The sequence below is a fragment of the Thalassophryne amazonica genome, chromosome 3 (genome assembly GCF_902500255.1).
Source record: "Thalassophryne amazonica chromosome 3, fThaAma1.1, whole genome shotgun sequence".
Classification (NCBI taxonomy): domain Eukaryota; kingdom Metazoa; phylum Chordata; class Actinopteri; order Batrachoidiformes; family Batrachoididae; genus Thalassophryne; species Thalassophryne amazonica.
Window position 1 is genome coordinate 55,625,168 of NC_047105.1, and position 23,235 is coordinate 55,648,402.

General features: G+C 42.1%; 1 protein-coding gene across 1 annotated transcript in view; it reads right to left on the bottom strand.

Moving 5' to 3' along the window:
- The window catches only part of LOC117506763 (sodium-coupled neutral amino acid transporter 3-like), a 100,328-nt gene that overhangs the window by 47,765 nt on the left and 29,328 nt on the right, over positions 1-23,235 (bottom strand). Inside the window, 5 exon segments of the mRNA XM_034166351.1 lie at positions 14,154-14,269; positions 14,347-14,387; positions 14,390-14,427; positions 19,369-19,389; positions 19,755-19,927. Of these exon segments, the coding sequence (XP_034022242.1) occupies positions 14,154-14,269; positions 14,347-14,387; positions 14,390-14,427; positions 19,369-19,389; positions 19,755-19,858 (320 nt within the window). The 5' untranslated portion in view covers positions 19,859-19,927.

Here is a 23,235-nt window from a genome sequence, read left to right on the forward strand (position 1 = left end):
TCATACATCATATTACTGCAGTCAATTGATTTATCAAATCAAAAATCTGTTTTCAGCTTGCCGTTTTTGTCGTAAAGGTCAATGACCTCTAGAGGTCACCAGGTCATATAGAATTCTGAAAATAAAAAAGTTTTAATTCAGCACCAAACAATTGATATAAAATGGCCATTTGTTCAGTTTATTTATCACTTCATTCCATTTGATTGCTTATGAAGCTGAGAAACTAGGTTCCAATGGGGTGCTTATGGTCACAAAGGTCAATGACCTCTAGAGGTCAACAGAGGTCAGATAGAGCTTGGCATATTGCAGATTTGAATTCAGCACACCCAATTGACAAAGTAAGACTGGTTGCCAACTTTGTCCCAAAAATGCCTGAGGGTGTCACAATTCTGGATTTTGGCACAAGTCTATGGGAAAACTCTTTTCTAAACAAATCCATCCAACTGAAAGCTGTGGTAAAACATGTCATATGAAGTCTGAGTTCTAAACTCAGGAAAGACTAAGATGTTGGTCACTGGCCCTCCTCAACACAGTCATCAGCATCATCAATGAACAGTTTCAGAGGATGCTTGTGCGATGGCAAGAAAAATGGCATTATCTGTGGTCATGGCTCTGGAAACTGTGGTAAATAAAGTTTTTTTGGTTCCGAGGTTGTTACAGCCAGGGGTGGTAGTGGGGACAAGCTCCCGCTGCCTAAGTGCTCTCATATGGCATGCGTCTCAAATAGCCTCTGACAACCAAGTCCAGCTCCTGGCCTGCGCTTGTGGCTTAGCTTATAAGCCCGACGAAACTGCTTCTACTAACAGGAGAAGGGGTGAAGGCGGGTCTCTGGTGCCTCAAAACCAGTTGTTTCAGGTAGATGGAACTTGTTAGCCTCGGAAGGCAGTTCATTTAGGAGAAGTATAATCGGGATTGTCCAGTGACAGTCTCTGGTTATTTTGTTTTTTCTTCTAAGAAGTATGTGTTTTCCCAAAGCGTCTTCTGTCCACCCTTCTTGCAGCCCATCTCCCTCTCCATGTGATGATTTGTCTTTCCCATCGCATATATCTACTAAGGCCACTGAGGATGCTGGCACTTACAGTTCATCTCCCACAGTGACACCTGGACCCGGTTTCATAAAGCAGTCTAATCATTCAGTCTACTAAACTTTCTTAGTCAACTATGGTTAGTCGCCCAAGATTATCTGTCTAATCACCGTTTCACATCGATGGTTAAAGTTGTAGATTAGTCGTCTTACCTTAGTCGATGGTTTTCACGGGCATAACGGCCTGGCGCATGCCATTGCCAAGAGACGGCTCCAATGCATGACAGTTTTGTTTACTTCTGGGTTGGTCTTTGTCATGAACTATCCAGCCTTTGTTTCATTAACTGGCTTTATTAACATTTACACACCCATATGAACAGCAAAATGACGTGCTTAGCTCTTAGTGTAGCTGTTTCACTCTTCAATTTCTTCTTCTACACTTCCATCAAGGCTTTCTGCGCACACAATGTTGCTCAGCGTAACAGCAACGCTTGGTGGCTCATGTGAGAACTGTCACAAACACATCATGACAGTCATCTGCTACAACCATGGCCAAAAGCAGAAGAAGCTCTCCTTCTGGAGGAATACGAGCGACATAGGGGTTCTCTGGAGTGGTCCATCAAGTGGTGGTACATGATAGCTGCCATTTTTTGAGGTAAGACACTGAAGTTTTTTTTGAGTGAAATAAGGTCAGCCTCCTCTGTACCAGGCTAAAAACTTTAGTCGGAATCATGAAACTTTAGCCGACTAAGCCCTTTGTGCAATGACTGAAGTCAAAAAATTAGTCAACTAAGTCAGTTTATTCGACTGAACAAGATTAGACTGCTTAATGAAACCGGGCCCTGAACTTAATCTGATGAATTCCATTTTCACACATTATGTTGTATTTCCATCACTACACCAGGTAGGTCTCCTCATTCTATGAAGGATTCCAAAAGGAGAGAGGATGTTGAATGCGGCAGACAAACTAAATCCCTCGAATGCATTCTGTGGACTTACAACACTACAATGCTGTATAGTTCCATCTGTGCAAGAACAGTGATGGAGGACATGACATCTGTTTTGCTGCAACTTCTTGATTACATGCACGTAACCCTGGGCTGACTTTAACTTAGAGTGCACCATCACTGCAATGATCTAATTTCACCAAACCAGAAGCCACCAACTATAAATAGCTTCAATCACCCTGCCCCCAATGATTTTGGGCAAAATGGGCTAAACTAGAGATTTCAGAAGCATCTGACTTCCTGTTTCTATAATGTCAGGCCCACCATCTAGCCTAGTTTTGCTGCTCACCTTCTGGAACTACCCACACACAAAGACCACCATTGTCACAGTGTGTCGGTCGGCAGCAGTCAGCACAGAGAAGTCAGCACATGAGCAATACAGATGCCTCACAGAGGAACTGGAGGTGAGGTTATTCTTGGCTGTGGCCTTTCTGGGATCTGTATATGTGGCAGCCAGGGGCGGAGACAAGAGCCCGAGACAGAGGGTTTCAATAGATGTGGGCGTGTCATGGAACATGATATCCAACAGCATGTCATTATAGAAAGAAAAAACACTCCTACGTGCACCCAGCACTCATCTGTAATGCAGCCACTTCTGAGCTGCAAAACTCAGATTTAACATTCATGAATGTGAAAGATGCTTCTATCCAGAGATATATGAAAGTGAAGAAAAGTGCATATTAGGAACAAATCGGGAAAGTGCTACAGAATCTGAATGTTCACAGTCCAGCTCTGTTTCAGTTGTGGACCTGCAGCTGATGCAATGTCCATGGGACATGCATCAGAAGTCAAGTGACAGCAGCCAGACTCCATTTATTTTCATTGAATATTTGGTAGTGCTCACTCTGTGGCTGCACACGTACGCTCCTCACTCCCTCGCTCTGGTTCTGGATCACTGCCTCTCTGCCCCTCAATGTTGTGTCTGTATATGTGTGTATTTATAATAATCTAGCCTCCTGTATGCGCAGGGTACGGAAAGATTAATGTTAGTTTCTGAGCAGTCCTGAATAAATAAATGCATGTGCAGAGTCACATATGCAGCTTGTGCTTCAGAGCCACAAGGTGGGAGTGAAAATAGACCAGTTGTATAAAAATAACAGCTCAGAGAAATGAAATGCCCATTGGTCTGAGGTGATTCATGCTTTTCTGGACACGTTGGTAACTGTTAGGGATTGCCGATAGTGGAGATGGTGATTTAGATCTCGAGACAAATGTCTCTGTGACGTCACCCATAGATTTTTTGAAGGGTGTGTCTGTAACTCAAATATCGCCATTTTAGCAGTGCCTGGCTCTGCGGTGGGTCAGACGGGTGGAATGAATGAAGCCCGAACATGACCCATCTCAGAGTTCCCAAACAAGCTAAGGCCCATAGGCTAACTATGATTCAAGTGTTTGATTAATGTATATTTTGGTGTAGTGGTCAATGGGTTTCATCACGGCTGGATTGGGGGCGCATACTGCCTCAGTAACAGTTACACCGTCATTGGACCTAAAGTCACTAAGCTAACAACATGCCATGCCCACTTCAAGGAGGAGCAAAGCAATGCCCCTTCATCACATTCTTGGCAGCCATCCTCCACCTGATCAAGGACAAGGTCCCACCATTAACTGACATCAAGTACAGAACAGATAGAAAGCTCTTCAACCTCAACCTACTGAGAACCAAGAAGAACATCACCACCACTTCGCTCCTGGATGTCCAGTATGCAGCATGTCATCCTTTATGGAAGAAGGTCTTCAGAAACTCCTTGAAATGTTCGACGAAGCCTACACTACGCTTGGATTTCACATCAACGTGAAGAACACAGAGGTCCTGTACCAACCTCCACCCAACATGGTCAATCCAAAGCTTCCTACTGTGAAACTGCCCAGACAAGTCCTGGAGAACATGACCCACTTTCCAATCCTGGGCAGCCATGTGTCATGAAACAGTGACATTTATGAGAAAATCCAACACAGACTTAAATGTGCACAAACTACCTTTGGCCAGCTACACACCCGTGTTTTCAGCAACAGACTTTCAACATGAGACAAAAATCTTTATGTACAAAGCAGCCATCATGCCAATCCTGCTGTACAGATCTGGCACCTGGACCACCTACTGGCACCACTTGAAGACCCTCAAGCGATGAGGCTTGTCCTCTGCATCTGGTGAAAAGATGACTGCACCAACATTAGCATTCTGGCAGAAGTCAAGCTTCAGAGCATAGAGTGTCTCATCATCAAGAACCAGCTTTGTGGGTGAGTCACATTGTTGGAATGGATGATCACCAACTTCCCAAGCAGATCTTCCACTACCAGCTGAGCAAAGGAAAATGGTCCAAAGGAGGGTAGAAGAAATGCTACAAGGACCTCCTGAAACACAACCTCAGGGGCTGCTCCATCAACTGGAAGCTCTTGGAAGAACACGCTAGGGACCAAGTCAGGTGACAAGCAGTTATCCATACAAGAGTGGAAGTGTTCCAAAAAATGTGGATGAACAACACAGAAGAGAAGAGGAGAAAGTGGAAGGAGAGAGAGCAAGATCCTGACCAGCAGAAGCTTCCTGCAGCAACCGCATGCAGCGTCTGTAAGAAACAGTACATGTCAAGACCGGGCTTGTTCAGTCATCTCCACGTTCATTATCCTGACTGGGAATCGAACCAGGAGACCATCTTCCTCACCACTGTGGGATTGCCACCAAGACTAAAGTTTCACTCAGCATAAATACTGAGCACTGACTTCTTTCTGACTTGTTTGATGGTTTGTTAGTACAATAAAATCACAGCAGCTAACGGCCTCTGCTAGCAGGGCCTTGGAGCATGGACGCTTCTCGCGGCACACAGCTATCACGTAAAGCGATCACACCGCTAATGAAACCAAAACAGTTTATTTATTTATTTATTTATTTTGTAACAGGCTGTCAATATGTTTATTTCGGCTGCACATTTGGGGATTTTAACATGGGGGTCTATAAAGAGTACATTCAAGGAACTGCAAGATTTGGCAACTTCTGTGTTGGCTTAATTTTTCAGCACTAGAGGTTGGTGCTTGTCTAGATCCCTTCTGTATTTGTTTGTCAATCTTGCTGGTATAGCTGGTGTTGTTTGCAGACAGGATGTTATTTTACAGTTCTGATAAATTGACTGTTAACTTAAAAAAAAAAAAACAACAACAACAGACGTGAAGACTCCGTGGCCTGCCACACGCTACCCTCTATGCCAACATGCCAGCTTGTAAACACGATGGCATGCATCATTACGAGTATTTGTAACAAAACTTTTTGCACATTAAAACTTCACTGCTAGGTTGAAGGTTAAGGCCCTTGGGACATTTTGGTGGGGACGGGTGTGCACAAACAGGAATTTACTGTACAAACAAGTAATACAGCTCAGATGTCAGCTCCTGTGTAGCTCCATAACTGTGGAGGTAACTCTGCCATACAATCAACTTAAAACTGGTGGGGGAAGGTTTGTACATAGTGTGGCATTTAATCGCGTTCTGGGCACAAACTCAGTGGAACTTCTATCCCAAAACTGACAATTGATACATTAAACATATAAATAATGGAACTTATTTGTTTAATCCATCACTGCTTTACACAAGGGAGAAAAAGTCCACACATTATGGTGAGATTGGTCTTCAAAACAAAACGAGTGGTTTGAAAAGACACAGAAGAACCAAACAGTAAACTTCAATGAGCTCAGATGGAGCCCAAATGGAAGAAGAAAAAGTTACAGTTCCTTGACTGGCCACTTGAAGCTGGCTCCAAAAGTGACCAATATGGCTTGTTGTGTGGCGAAATGTCCTAATGGATCATCTAAGATGTCCCTGCTGAGTGAAACTCTCATCTCATTAATTTTTGTATAATAATGGTGTTAGCACTTGTAATACTGAATGGTACTGAATGCACGATTACTGAGAAAATAAGCGGCTCCGGACCTTTGTTTTATAATACTTGTTTACTGAGCAAACTTCCAAACATTTCACAGCAATTACAAGTGCAGATGAAATCCAATAATAAGAAGTTTGATCCCCCCCCCCACCCTTTTGTCTGATTCAGCCATGTGATCAGACATAGAAACAGAACAAATATGAAGAAATAACACCCTGAATAACCCACCCACCCACCGCCCATTTGTCAAAAATTAAATTAAGTATCCATCCATCCATCCATTTTCTTCCGCTTTATCCGGAGTCGGGTCGCGGGGGCAGCAGCTCAAGCAAAGCTGCCCAGACCTCCTGATCCACACACACCTCCTCCAGCTCCTCCGGGGGAACCCCAAGGCGTTCCCAAGCCAGCCGAGAGATGTAGTCCCTCCAGCGTGTCCTGGGTCTTCCCCGGGGCCTCCTCCCAGTGGGACGTGCCCCTCTCCAGCGAGGCGTCCAGGGGGCATCCGGAAAAGATGCCCGAGCCAACTCAACTGACTCCTTTCGACGTGGAGAAGCAGCGGCTCAACTCCGAGCTCCTCACCCTATCTCTAAGGGAGCGCCCAGCCACTCTGCGGAGGAAACTCATCTCGGCCGCTTGTACTCGCGATCTCGTTCTTTCGGTCATGAGCCAAATCTCATGACCATAGGTGAGGATCGGAACGTAGATCGATCGGTAAATTGAGAGCTTTGCCCCCCTACTCAGCTCTCTCTTCACCACGACGGTCCGATACAGCGACCGCATCACTGCAGATGCTGCACCGATCCGTCTATCGATCTCACGCTCCATCCGTCCCTCACTCGTGAACAAGACCCCAAGATACTTAAACTCCTCCACTTGAGGCAAGGACACTCCACCGACCTGAAGAGGGCAAAGCACCTTTTTCCGGTCGAGAACCATGGCCTCGGATTTGGAGGTGCTGATTTTCATCCCGGACGCTTCACACTCGGCTGCAAACCGCCCCAGTGCACGCTGAAGGTCCTGATTTGACAAAGCCAACAGAACCACATCATCCACAAACAGCAGAGACGAGATTCTGTGGTTCCCAAACCAGACCCCCTCTACACCCTGGCTGCGCCTAGAAATTCTGTCCATAAAAATAATGAACAGAACCGGTGACAAAGGGCAGCCCTGGCGGAGGCCAACGTGCACTGGAAACAGGTTTGACTTACTACCGGCAATGCGAACCAAGCTCCTGCTGCGGTCGTACAGGGACCGGCTAGCCCTTAGCAAAGGACCCCGGACCCCGTACTCCCGGAGCACTCCCCACAGGGTGCGCCAAGGGACACGGTCGAATGCCTTCTCCAGATCCACAAAACACATGTGGACTGGTTGGGCAAACTCCCATGAACCCATGGAGCGTGTAGAGCTGGTCCAGTGTGCCGCGTCCAGGACGAAAACCACACTGCTCCTCCTGAATCCGAGGTTCGAGACCACGGTCGAATTCTCCTCTCCAGCACTCTGGAATAGACCGTACCGGGGATGCTGAGGAGTGTGATCCCCCTTATAGTTGGAACACACCCTCCGGTCCCCTTCTTAAACAGAGGGACCACCACCCCGGTCTGCCAATCCAGAGGCACTGTCCCCGATCGCCACGCGATGTTGCAGAGGCGTGTCAGCCAAGACAGCCCACAACATCCTGAGACTTAGGTACTCAGGATGGATTTCATCCACCCCAGGAGCCTTGCCACCAAGGAGCTTTCTAACCACCTCGGTGACTTCGGCCTGGGTAATGGATGAGTCCGCCTCCGAGTCCCCAGTCTCTGCTTCTTCTTCGGAAGACGTGACGATGGGATTGAGGAGATCCTCAAAGTACTCCTTCCACAGGCAGTAATACGGGGTAAACTAATATCAATAGCTTCATACAATAAAAAACAAAAACTGAAGGAGTACCAGGAAACTGTGAAGGAATTACAAAAACTCGAAGAATTGCACAAGAAGATAAACGACACAAACACATTGTTAAAAATCAAGGAAGCTAGAACTAAGATTGATAATATACTAACAATGGAAGTGGAAAAAAAAATCAGATTTCTAAAACAGACTTACTATGAAGGAGGTCCGAAAGCAACTAAATCATTGGCGAGGCAATTAAGAAACAAACAACAGCTTAGTACAATTTTAAAAATTAGAGACCCTATATCAAAAGCACTAAAGTTTAAACCAGAAGAGATCGAGAGGACATTTGAAGAATATTATACAAATTTATATAAACAACCCAGAGCTGCCGACGATGAGACAATTAAAATATTTCTAAATTCATTAGATCTTCCAAATATAGGAAATTCACAAAATACTAAAATTTGCTCTGAGATTACAGAGAAAGAATTAGAAGATGCAGTTAAAAGAATGAAACCTAATAAGACTCCGGGGACTGACGGATTTCCCATAGAATGGTATAAGATCTTCAAAAAAGAACTTAATCCAATGATGTTAGCATCATTTAATCAAACACTAAAGAATGGGAAACTTCCTCCATCATGGAATGAGGCCACAATCACGGTCATACCCAAGGAAGGCAAAAATAGAGAATACTGCGAAAACTATAGACCAATATCAATACTAAATTGCGATTACAAAATATATTCATCAATTATATCTAATAGATTCCAAACCTTCATATCAGACATAATAGACGAAGATCAATCTGGCTTTATTAAAGGGCGGCAGACTCATGACAATATTAGGAGGACTCTACATGTAATCGAAGAAATCCAGAAAAAGGAGGAAAGTGCAATATTATTAAGTTTAAATGCCGAAAAGGCTTTTGACAGTGTTAGCTGGAGATTTCTGTATCTTTGTCTGGAGAAATTTGGTTTAAATTCACAATCTGTCGCATGTATTCAAACATTATACCAGAATCCTAAAGCAAGAATCAAGATAAATGGTAGTCTCTCGAACTGGTTCAAACTTGAAAGGTCCACAAGACAAGGCTGTTGCCTCTCCCCTATTCTATTTGCAATATTTATTGAACCCTTGGCCCAAGCAATAAGACAGGCCGAGGAAATAGAGGGAGTTAACATTAGAGAAACTGAACATAATATTGGATTATTTGCAGACGATGTCTTAATATACTTAAAACGACCAGAAATAAGTCTCCCTAAATTGATGAACATTTTTGACTTTTATGGTCTCTTGTCAGGGTACAAATTGAATAAAATGAAGACTCAAGTTTTGTCTTTTAACTATAGTCCAACAACAGACATGATTAAACAATACAACTTCAAGTGGGTGAAAGAAACAATCAGTTATCTGGGCATAACAATTACAAACAATCTAACCAATCTGTACAAAATAAACTATATTCCTCTTAATCAGGAAATATACAAAGATATGGAGAAGTGGGGAATACTGTTACTCGATATGAATGCAAGAATTGATATAATTAAGATGAATGTACTACCCAGAATTTTGTATCTCTTCCAATGTTTGCCGGTGCCAATACCCACCTCACAATTTGTAGAGTGGGATAAGAAAATCTCAAGATTTATTTGGAATGCGAGGAAACCAAGAATCAAATACTCAACACTTCAAATACCTAAGAAAGAGGGGGGATTGGCACTTCCAAACTTACAAAATTATTATTACGCCGCACAGATGAAAACTTTGATTTGCTGGTGTACCATCGACTGTTCTACTAAATGGAAGGAAACAGAATTGGATACTGAAGGGGGCCGTATAAGAACCATGATAACCAACAAGAAAATGTTTAAAGAAAACGAGAAATATTTAGACTCGCTTACTAAATTCACATTGGAGACCTGGTTCTCAGTAGTTAAAAAATACAAGATGGAGAGTGAAATTAAGATCTTTAGTTGGTTGGCATACGATACAAACTTCAAACCAGGAATCATGAACTCAAAATTTAAGGAATGGTCAAACAGAGGCCTGACATGTTTAGTAAATTAATCAAAAGAGGTGAAATTAAGACCTTTCAGACTCTACAAAGAGAATTTGACTTGGACAAACAAGATTTTTATATGTATCTTCAGATTCGGGACTATTACCGCAAGGAAATAAGACCAGGTGTAACAGGGAAAATAAATGCAATTACAGAAGTACTAAGTAATGCATACAAGAATATATTTGGAAAACTAATTTCAAAATTGTATCAAGGCTTGGTAGGTAACAGTAAAACTTCAACATTATACATAAGAGATAAATGGAAAAAAGAACTAAAGACGGAGATAAGTGATGAAATGTGGTATGACATCTGTGTAACACAACAGGACACATCGAGTTCTAAAATGTGGAAAATGTTTTGCTGGAAAAATATTGTACGTTTTTTCATTACTCCAAAGATAAAGAAGAGTTCACTGTACATCAACCTTGCTGGAGATTGTGTGGAGAGCAGGATGTTAACCACACACATATTTTGGCATTGTATTAAGTTGACAAGCTACTGGGATAATGTTCGGAAAGAATTAAAAGACATACTGGGATATGAGCTACCCAATACATGTACAGTATTGTATTTAGCATATTTAACAGACATTGCAATCCCAACTAAAGACCGATACTTGGTGAAGATTCTTTTGGCGGCCACGAAAAAAGCAATTACGCAAAAGTGGTACAAGGCCACCACTCCCACCTTGGGCAACTGGAGAGAAATAGTGGATGACATCTACAATATGGAAAGGCTTACATATATCATAAGACTACAGCTACCAAAATGTGAAGAGCTGTGGAAAAAATGGACAGAATTCAAACTTCGGTGATGTAAACTGAGACCTATTTAAGATTGTATTGTGAAAAAATATGTTGTCAATTGTCACATGCCACTTTGTTCTGAGGTGTTATCGTTCTTTTAAAATGTGATTTATGTTATAATGAAAAATAAAAATGCTAAGTATAAAAAAAAAAGTACTCCTTCCACCGCCCGACAACATCCCCAGTCAGGGTCAACAGCTCTCCACCCGCACCGTAAACAGTGCTGGTGGAGAGCTGCTTCCGCCTCCTGAGGCGTCGGACGGTTTGCCAGAATCTCTTCGAGGCCGACCGATAGTCCTCCTCCATAGCCTCCCCGAACTCCTCCCAGACCCGAGTTTTTGCCTCTGCGACCGCACGGGCTGCGGCACGCTTGGCCTGCCGGTACCTGTCAGCTGCCTCTGGGGTCCCACCTACCAACAAAGATAAGTAGGACTCCTTCTTCAGCTTGATGGCATCCCTTACTTCCGGTGTCCACCACCGGGTTCGGGGATTGCCGCCGCGACAGGCACCAGAGACCTTGCGACCACAGCTACGAGCAGCCGCATCGACAATGGAGGTGGAGAACATGGTCCACTCGGACTCCATGTCTCTAACGTGATGGACAAACTGTGACTAGCACAGAAGTCCAACAACTGAACACCACTCGGGTTCAGACTGGGGAGGCCATGCTTCCCGATCACCCCCCTCCAGGTCTCACTGTCGCCGCCCACGTGGGCGTTGAAATCCCCCCAGGAGAACAATGGAGTCCCCAGTCGGAGCGCTATCTTGTACCCCTCCCAGGGACTCCAGGAAGGTCGGGTACTCTGCACTGCTGCTTGGCCCGTAGGCCGAGACAATGGTGAGAGACCTGTCCCCGACCCGAAGGCGTAGGGACGCGACCCTCTTGTTCACCGGAGTGAACTCCAACACTTGGCGACTGAGCTGGGGAGCAATAAGCAATGCGACCCCAGCTCTCCACCTCTCCCCGTGGGTGACGCCAGAAAAATGAAGCGTCCAGCCCCTCTCCAGGAGTTGGGTACCAGAGCCCAAGCTGTGCGTGGAGGTGAGCCCGACTATCTCTAGTCGGTATCTCTCAACCTCCCGCACAAGCTCAGGCTCCTTCCCCCCTAGCGAGGTGACATTCCACGTCCCAACAGCCAGGGGCTGTGAGCATGGACCGGGCCGCCGGGCCACCCGCCCTCGACCGCCACCCAATCCTCGCTGCACCCGACCCCCATGGCCGCCTCTGCAGGTGGTGAACCCACAGGAGGGCGGGCCCACGTCACTCTTTCGGGCTGAGCCCGGCCGGGCCCCATGGGCTAAGGCCCAACCACCAGGCGCTCGCACGCGAGCCCCAACCCCAGGCTTAAATTAAGTAAATTAAGTTTTTTTTAAATTATTATTTATTATTCCATTGTTATTTGATTTATTTAAATTAAGTAAATAAATCAAATAATAACAACAATGAAATAATAAATAATAAAAAAAATACCCTCACTCATTCACAAAAGAAAACTACAGTGCCAAGGGCCCTGTGGCTTATCAGCCCAATTAAAGCCCAAGGCAAAATGGTCATTTTCCGCATAAAAATGGCTTCCATTTCCAAATGAATGAATCTATGCAAATAATTTGGGGACAGAAACAGTGTCAATGACCAACATTGTGCCCTTTTTAAACTAAAAGAAAAGGTATCTGACAGTCTCTGACAGGTCTAAATACCCAAATTGGCTGTTTTCATCATAAAATAGTCACCATTTCCAAATGAACGAATATGACTATAATTTTTTGACATGAAATATGTCAACGACCCATATTACACCATTGATAAATTAGAAAAAAAAAGTTATACAGTTTGAGATATCGCAATAAACGGACACCGGCGACGGCAACGCACGCCGCACCACAACATAGGGTTAGTGGGCTATCAGTCGGTAACCCAACAATAAAAGGGGAGGGGGGAAGCAGAAGGGGAGAGGGGGTCAATTATTTAGGTCTATCTAAGTAGCGGCCCCAGGTTTTGTGAAATAATTTAAGTGATCCTCTTACAGCGTGTTTAATCTTTTTCCAAACTGACAAAAGACACCAAGTCTTTTAACCATGACATTATGCCTGGTGGATCTGGACTTTTCCAGCATAGTAATATATATCTTATAGCCATGAGCATAACAAATGCATCAGAATCATCTTTACGACTAATGAGCCTGTTTCCAGCGGGAGACACACCGAAAATGGCTGTCAAGGGGCACGGAGGGAGAGGCATGTGAAGAACCTTAGAAAGAGTGTTGAAAGCGGACGTCCAAAAAACTCTAAGCTTAGAGCAGGAGAAAAAAGTATGAGTGTGGTCTACTGGGGAAAGGGAGAATCTGATACAGCTATCATCTATTTTAGGAAACAATTTTGTGAAGTCGGCTCTGGTATAGTGGATCCTGAATGAGGCTCATACGAGCACATGTACACAAGTTGAACTGACTCTGAGTATGTGTCCCTCCATCAGTCTTCGTCTAGCTGAAGCCCAAGCTCTTTCCTACATGTGTCCTTCAGCCAAAAGTGAGAGGATGAGTGTGAAGAAAGTAGAGTATTGTAAATTGATGAAATATTGTTATGCAGTACTGGGAAGGACATTATATTTTCCAACAATATTTTTTCAGGCTGTTTGGGAAAAGATGGAAAGTGAACTCTAAATAGACGATGGTTTGACATGTTGAATTTAGTGGTTATGTTTGTAAAACATTTGAATGTCTCATCAAAATAGAGATTACAGAAACAGACAAGATTGTTTGGCTCATAGCTTTTTATGCCCACACCAGCGCAAATCATTATGAGAACACAGAACAGTCACCAAAAATAGGATTTAATATTTAATAAGCACCTCAAGCACGGTTAGCCTATTAGTTTAGCAGGTTTGGACTTAAAAGATGTTCAGGCTTCTTTTAACACACAATGAAGCCACCCAAATTCCACGTCTTTATCATTTATGGTTTTGTGGTGATGTTGCCAAAGTTAGCACTGCCGCTGCTGCCAACATGGCAACGCCCAGATACGGGCTTCATATCTGCTGTTTGGGGTCTCTTTAGAAAACCTATGGGTGACGTCACGCAGTATATATACAGCCTATAGATAGAACCACCTTGACTGTTGTCATGGATACATGACATCACATTCCGGAACGCTATACCCCTGGGACAGCGTAAAAATGTCATTATGATGATGCACTATGTTATACCATAGCATAATGTATTTGGGTCAAAGATTTATCACCATTACAAACTACCATAAAATCAATAATGTACAAAACGTAGCAACTGGGGTACTTACATTTAATCAATATTCCATTCAAGGGATCCTGTCATCCAGTCAACAGTCAATGGTTTACGTAGCACAAAAAGCCATCTAGCGTTTACGAATTTGACCAACATTTCGATGGACTTGTCCAATTGCACAAAGCTAGAGCAGATTTCAGTCAGTATTCTATAGATGCCTATTTATTATGCCTATTTATTAATAAACTTGCATTTTTACTCACAAGAAAAGGATTATGCCAGTGTTGGCCATGGCATAGGCCAAACCCAGGATTCCACTGCCCATAATTGCATTTCCTAGGTTGAACACAGACATGCCAAAGGAGGTCTTTCCTTCAAACTAAAAGAAAAGACAAACAAAATCATATGCAAAGCCTTCAGTTTGTTTGCTGTAACTATAAACATGTTTATACTTACATCTGTGAAGCGGACTGGTTTCTTCCCATCCCCACTGGGCAAAATTCCTCACTCTCCAGTATTCCATCGGGATCATCATATCTGAGGGACACAATTATTACTGCTAAATGATGGCCTCTATATTTATCTCTAATAATAGGGTCATACAGTGCATCCGGAAAGTGTTCACAACGCATCACTTTTTCCACATTTTCTTGTTACAGCCTTATTCCAACATAGATTAAATTAATTTTTTCCTCAAACTTCTACACACAATACCCCATAATGACAATGTGACAAAAGTTATTTTGAGATTTTTGCAAATTTATTAAAACTTAAAAAAAAACTAAGAAATCACAGTACAAGCTGCCGAGATGAGTTTCCTCCGCAGGGTGGCTGGGCGCTCCCTTAGAGATAGGGTGAGGAGCTCGGTCACTCAGGAGGAGCTCGGAGCCGAGCCGCTGCTCCTCCACATCGAAAGGAGTCAGTTGAGGTGGCTCGGGCATCTTTTATGGATGCCCCCTGGACGCCTCGCTGGAGAGGTGTTCCCGGCACGTCCCATTGGGAGGAGGCCCCGGGGAAGACCCAGGACGCGCTGGAGGGACTACATCTCTTGGCTGGCTTGGGAACGCCTTGGGGTTCCCCCGGAGGAGCTGGGGGAGGTGTGTGTGGATCGGGAGGTCTGGGCGGCTTTGCTTGAGCTGCTGCCCCCGCGACCCGACTCCGGATAAAGCGGAAGAAAATGGATGGATGGAAGAAATCACATGTACATAAGTATTCACAGCCTTTGCCATGAAGCTCAAAATTGAACTCAGGTGTATCCTGTTTCCACTGAACTTTTAATTTAATCTTTATTTAACCAGATTATCCATTGAGATCGAGCTCCCTTTTGCAAGGGAGACCTGGGCAATTATAAAGTTTCCAGTTCACCTAACCTGCATGTCTTTAAATGTGGGAGGAAACCGGACCAAACCCACACAAACACGGGGAGACCATGCAAACTCAACACAGAAAGGCCACACGTGGGAATTGATCCCATGATTTTCTTGCAGTGAGGCAACAGTGTTAACCACTAAGCCACTGTGCTGCCATAATCATGCTCGAGATGTTTCTACAGCTTAACTGGAGTCCATCCGGGGTAAATTCAGTTGATTGGACATGATTTGGAAAGACACACACCTGTCTACATATAAGGTCCCACAGTTGACAGTGCATGTCAGAGCACAAACCAAGCACGAAGTCAAAGGAACTGTCTGTAGACCTCCAAGACAGGATTGTCTCAAGGCACAAATCTGGGGAAGCGTACAGATTTCTACTGCTTTCAAGGTCCCACTGAACACAGTGATCTCCATCATCTGTAAATGGAAGAAGCTCAGATTCCTCGGGACTCTTCCTCGGGTTGACCACCCATCTAAACTGAACAATCGGAGAGAAGGACCTTAGTCAGGGAGGTGACCAAGAACTCGATGGTCACTCTGACAGAGCGCCAGCATTCCTCTGTGGAGAAAGGAGAACCTTCCAGAAGGACAACCATCTCTGCAGCAATCCACCAATCAGGCCTGTATGGTAGAGTGGCCACACAGGAGCCACTCCGAGGTGGCAGTCCACCTTGAGTTTGCCAAAAGGCATCTGAAGGATTCTCAGACCATAAGAAACAAAATTCTGTGATCTGATGAGACAAAGATTGAAGTCTTTGGTGTGAATGCCAAGCATCATGTTTGGAGGAAACCAGGCATCATCCCTACAGTGTAGCATGGTGGTTGCAGCATCATGCTGGGGGGATGTTTTTCAGCAGCATGAACTGGAAGACTATTCGGGATTGAGGTTAAGATGAAAGCAGCAATGTACAGAAACATCCTGGATAAAACCTGCTCCAGAGCGCTCCTGACCTCAGACTGGGGCGACTGTTCATCTTTCAGCAGGACAATGACCCTAAGCACACAGCCAAGATATGAAAAGAGTGGCTTCAGGACAACTCTGTGAATGTCCTTGAGTAGCCCAGCCAGAGCCCAGACCTGAATATGATTGAACATCTCTGGAGAGATCTGAAAATGTCTGTGCACCAACGCTCCCCATCCAACCTGATGGCGCTTGAGAGGTGCTGCAAAGAGGAATGGACAAAACTGCCCAAAGATAGGTGCACCAAGCTTGTGGCATCATATTCAAGAAGACTTGAGGTTGTAACTGCTGCCAAAAGAAGTTCTGAGCAAAAGTTGTGAATATTTATGTACATGTGAGTTCTTAGCAGGGGCGTCGGACTGGGGGGGTAACGGGTACTATGTACCCAGGGCCCAGAGCATGGGGGGGGGCCCACAAAAAACTGGCATTAAATACATTTTTGTGTTGCATGTTATTAATGTCCATACAATTCATGTTGTAAAAGAATATAATTAGAATGAATGTATAAATGTTGCAAAACATAATTCTGTTCTAACAATAATATTGAAAGATCTCTGAGGGCTCTTCCACCCCTGCACAGTTGTACAATGGTACACACACACACACACACATCCCAAACGGGATCTGACGGAAAGAGGAGGTGTTTAGTAGTGCTGAAACAACTAATCGATTTAATCAATTATTAAAATAGTTGTCAACTAATTTAGTCATCAATTTAGTTGTTAAATAACTGTTTTACCGCAAATGTTTCGTTTCTTCCATATACCGTAAATCAACCATTTCTGCAGCACGGCTTTGCTTTGAACCATGAACCAATCGAAGCAGTGATTCAAAGATCGAAGCAGTGCTTCGGTCTGGTGCTTTTTTGAGTCAGTGTTTTATTTCGCTTAATCTTAATTTTTCCCCACTAAAACCCCAAAGAGCATATGTCTGTGAGTAACATTTACCTTTTTATGTTAATCTGACCTGTTATGGTCTTTTGAAACAGTTGATAGATGTATTTTATAACTTAAAAACGGGACCAATGCTAACGTGTTAGCATGTCTATGGCGTTTTCAATGTTAAAGTTAGCATTAAGCTGTTGCAGCTGTCAGCACATTTGTTTTCTGTATAATAATTCATGGCTCAGTGTTTGTTCTCGTAAAAGAGTCAAATGTATTACAAATTGTAATATTTTATTCATTTATTTTTATTTATATATCAATAATAATAACACTATGTAACAAATTTTTATTTTTGTTTTGTTCCTGGGTACACAGTGTGTTTTCCTAACCTGTTATACCTTAAATAAATAGAAAATAGCTGTTATTCCACAGAAACTTTGCTTCTGTGATCAGGACAATGATATTTTGAAATTTGTCTGTTTTCAAGAATATTCTCGATTTGCCTTCACTACTACTGAGTAGTCTTCTAGAATATTTTTTAACTGCTAGAACGGTCCAGAATTTTCTAGACGTTTCCAGAATTATCTAGAAATGTCAAGAAACCTTTAGAACTTTCTAGAACGTTAAAAAAAAATAAAATCAAAGTTTGTGCTGAATGTAGTCATTTTTCCATAGACTTTAGACATAAGCAGTTGAAATATAACACTTAGAAGCCAGGAACAAAAACTGTGTTACATAGCGTAATAAACAACAACAATAATAGTAATAATAACTAATAATGGCACAATACAGTTTTAGAGAAACGGACAAAAAGAATCTGATAAAACAAAACAGAAAAGATTAAAGCAACTAACAATGAACATAAATAAATATAGAAATAACTGTTTCCTGTGAACACCTAGTGACTCTTAAACCTCCACTAAATCCCTGTTTTATTAAGTTTAATGACAATTTGTTTCGGTCAAACCACATCTAAGCTGTGTTTTTACACAAGAAAAAAAAATGCAGTAAACTGCACATTTGTGTCTTTTTTCATGAAAATATCTTATTAAATATAACATATTACACTTTAGTCAGGCCTTTAAAATACTTTTGTGGACTCTTGCTGTAATATGTTGTCAGTGGCTGAGATAGGTGCTGTAGGCATCTAAACCTGATAGAAATCTCTGTGGTGTGTCGGTGATGTATATGTGCAAAATAAAACAAAACACTACTCCAGGTATGTTTTTGACGAGAATATAACATAACTTTGTTACAAGCTCAAACGTTGATGTTGTGTGACAAAGGCCTTTTAATAATAACTCACTTAAAGAAATAATGGCAAAACTCACATGTAAGTTAAAAAAGAAAAACCCAAACCGATTAATCGAAAAAATAATCAACCGATGAACTGATTAGTAAAATAATCGTTAGTTGCAGCCCTAGTGTTTAGGCTGAAATAAAATATGTCTTTCCTAAAAAATCAAAGTCCGGATTTCAAAAAAGAAGAAAAAAAAGGACAGGGAAAGAAAAGTAAATGAGGGAAAGCAGCTGCTAACCAAATTCTTTGAAAAGAGAGGTGAGCTTGAAAGCTAGCTATATTGAGTTGGGGGGTCTGGGGGACCAAATTACACCATTTTCTAGAAAAATGGTGCAATTTGGTGCATTCCCGTCTGTTAAAATGCACAGGAATGCATTTGGTCCCCCAGACCCCCCAACTCAATATGGCCCCCCCAACTTTAAAAAGGGTTCTGACTCCCAGGTGTGATCTAAGGTACGAGGGTAGGCTGAAAAGTTCTAAGGCTCACTATAATGCAGTTAATGCATTACTCCTTCATGGGGAGCCTTAGAACTTTTCAGCCTACCCTTGTATACATGATTTAGACCTGGTTTGACTACGCATTAGAAATTTGGTGTTTGCGTTAATAAAAAAAGAACATAACAGTGGGGGGGTGTCTTCAATATGGCTAGTACCTAGGGCCCAGAATTTGATGCTACGCCCCTGGTTCTTAGCTTTTTGTTTTGAATAAATTTGCAACAATTAAAAAAAAACTTTTTATGTTGTCATTATGGGGTGTTGTGAGTAGAATATTGAGGGGAGAAAATGAATTTACTCCATTTTGGAATAATGATGTAACATAACAAAATGTGGAAAAGGTGCTGTGAATACTTTCCGGAAGCACAGTATACATTAATTAAAACTACAGCATGCATTAAAAAAAATTATGAACATCAACAAACATGCATTTGCAAAAGCCTTTTTTAAAAACTACAGACGTACCTGACTGCATGAGTGCCATTTCTGTATGGCAAGAAAGGATCCACCCATTGAGGCAAGCACAAAAACAAGGTAAACATGCATTTAAAAACAAACAGTCCCACTGTACATCATTCATCACATCCATCACCTTCATCATTATCAACAGGAAACTTTTATCAATCATAAAGTGCTCAAGTCACAACTTGCATTTATGTTGCTAACAGTATAAGTATTTTTTGCCTGAAAAGTTCTAATAATAAATATTTTTTATCATCTACTACATCTAAAGACAAAAGGACTTCTATAAAAACGCTTTGCACATGCTCTGTTCAAGCATAATTGCCGGTACATACAAAACAAAAGGTAGCACATTCTTCGCTGTTTACAAAAAAGGGGCGTAAACTCACTGATTGTCTTCTAAGAAGGTCTTCAGTGGAACACCCATGTCATCTCCAAGCTCGTGACCATTCCCGTTTGATAAGATGTTCATCTCTGACTGAGAAGGCTCCATCGTCCACGCTGTAACCGTTCGGCTGTGGCTGCTGTATGTTCACTGAAGATAACCCAGTGTCTTGGAAATCTAGAACACAGGAAGTACAGCTTCGTCACAGAAACACTTTCACAAAAGCATGGGTTTGTTTTTTTTTTTTCTTTTTAATGAGACATTATTCCATGAGGTGATCTCACGTGTCGTATTGATAGACTACACTGTGGAATTAGTGGTTCATTTGTCTGTACGCCTGAGCAGCTGTGACTCAATTTGTACTATTGACACAGTGATGTTTGACACCCTGCACAGTTTCACGCCTTCAGTTCAGTCACAGAAACATGTGCATTACATACACCGACATGAGGGGGACACAGCTGCGAGCGACTGCACTATAATATGACAGCGTCTGTGCTTTCCTCAACTTCAGGACCCAGCAAAGCAAACAAATCAAAGGTCAAGTTCTGTTTGAGTTTTTGGCTTTTATTTGCTTTTCCTGTGTTTGTTTCACAAATCAATTTCTCAGACGTATTGTTCGGATCCTGCTCAGTGACATCCATTTATGGCAAATAAAGACAACATGTTTTAATTACGCATAACAAGCTAGGATCACTGAAGCTGTTCTCAAAACAGTTATTACTGCAATCCACTAATTATATGGCTCAAAGGTGTTCCATTCAGGATGCAGCTGTCGCTGTTGCTAAAAGTGAGAGGATTGATGTTTGTGTCATGATGAATCAGTAAGAGCGCCTTAACTGTGGCTGCACTGTCCTCTGTGCCAGAAGGCCATTGTCACTCTTATTTAAATATCCAGCTGAAGAGAAGTAGAAGTAAGTCTTATATAGGACCTGTTGTCCACTTTTGCCAGTGCTTACAATGTCAAGCAGATGATAGTCCCTTTAGATGGGATGCCAGTCCAACACAGGCTGCTTCCCCAGCCAAGGTTGATACCCATTTATCCCTGGGTGGGATAATAAAGAAAGTTGTCTTGTCCGAGGACAGGTAGAGTGACTAAGAATCAAACCCAGGTTAGGGTAAGGGTTGGGTTACTATACGTAGTGGTAACCCAACAACTTATCCCACTGGACTACCTGTTCTAATGTGGGTCATGAAAAATTCTGTCACTGCAACTACAAAAAACATTCCAATGCAAAGCAAATTGGGAACTCCAACCTTGTTCTACCATGACTCTTATTGCGTCCGCCAAGGACATAATAAAATCATCAATGTTTATTTATTTGTCTGTTAACAGGACTGCGTCAAAACTACTGCACGGATATTTTCACCACAGATAGATATTAGGGCATGAAAGACACCATTAAATTTTGGAGGTGATCCAGATTCTGGATCAAGATTTCACTTTATATCGGCTTTGAAGGATTATGTCAAAACTACTTGAAGGATTCTCACCAAATTTTCACCACAGATAGATATTAGGGCGTTGAAGACTCCACTGAATTTTGGAGGTGATCTGGGTCCGGATTGGTGGACGTTAGAAATCCCAGTTTGCCCTTGCTTTTTGATGTTATGGGGTTTATCTTTTCGCTTGGGAGAAAACCTAAATTTAATATTTGTGGGGATCTCCTCTGTGCTACTAGACACTTCTAATGACTTTTTTGCCTGAAGCAGTTTACCGCAAGTGTTTTTAGCTTGCTCCATTTCTTTTATCGTATTATATAAAATTAATCTAAGCATATCACAAAACCTCACCGTTCTATACCTAAATTAGCAAACTTAACATTTTGTTGGAAACGAAAACAGAAAACACCTTCAGCTAATGCCAGTGTTTCCTGTTACACCATTACTGATGATAACGATCACTTTTCACGAGCTAAGACAGGATGACAAAACATGTGTCAATTTCAAAAAGAAATGCCCTTTTTAAAAACCCAAAACATCTGCATTGCTTACAGTCAGTGGTGGGCACACTTCCCATAATCCGATAACATAATTATCGAAGATAATGTTTTCATTATCAGATTATATTTTTAGATAACTTTAAAAAACATTATTGGACCAATTATCATTCGATTAATTTTTGTCCGATAACTTTTAGACCGATAAACAAAGCTGAACAGCGACAATCATTTTTAAAATCAGTTCAGCACCTACCTGTTAAAAGTTGTGTAACAAATGGACAGTTATACCCTCTGCTAACAGAAGAGAGCTGCTTCTATGAAAAGCATCTCTACCCTCTGTAAACAAAGGAGAAATGTCCAAAAAGCAAAAAAAAAAAAAAATCATTTTCTTTAACACCATACCAATATGCTGGCAATATCACCTAAGTCATCCAGAGGCATACATTTTTAACTTATGGTTCAAATTTTAACCAAACTAATTCTGGACAAGTTATTTAAAATTACTGTCATGCCTGACGTTTTATAAAGTGAAAATATCAGATATATGTTTTAGTTTTAAAGTAATGTGCTAATTTTTAAGGTTTTGTGAGCACATGCTGTGCCCAGCAGTACATTATGGGTAGGATGATGGAATCTCAGTACGTTCACGACAGGACAATTGGATTTCAGACACTCTGTTCAGGCTCCACGGACAACAGCATTAAACTCTAGTGCCTAAAACTCTCATGAATATATTCTCTGGATTTATAGACATTGTTATTGTATTTGCGTTTGTTAAATTCCACGCATTTTAAATGTAGCAGACAGGGATTATCTGGAATTTTGTTTTCAAGGCCTCTATTGCCATCTACTGGCCAGTAGTGTTCATGGCAGTATTCACCCTAAGTACTAAGCGTCTGGGCACCAAATCAACTTTTTGGCTTTGCAAACGGCTTTTTTTTCTACAAATGAAGTTTAAAAACAAAACAAAACAACAGCAAAGATAAAAAATAAAATAACATTACAAGACAGCTCTGCGGTGTTTGCACAGGCACAGTGCGAGCAATTAGATGCTTGTAACAGGTTTGATTTTCATTGGACCATACGATCGGCGATCAGGAGGTGGTCCTGAGATGTTAAACGCAGCTTGTTACTCCATGTACACTACACGATGCAGGACGCACGATTAACCTGAAACATGGTCCCAAAAATTCCTGCATGAAAAATCATCTCGCACAGTGTAAAGCACGTTCTACAACATCATAAAACGTGCGCACATTCTCTCCAGATGCAAAACATTTTGCGATGACACTTCCAGGGCTCCGTAAAAATGCCTGTTTTTACAAATTAAAAAAATAGAATATTTTACAAAAGCACATTTATCTGTAAACACCAACACACGACAGACGTCACATTAACGTGTTGGTTTACATAATGAATGACTGAACCAATCAGTGTTTAGCAGAGGCACTTTTACCCAGAATCCTTTGCGATCTGTCTGTGTTTGTTACAAAACCTCAGAATTAGTGCATTATCCAACATTAAAAGATATATGCTATATTT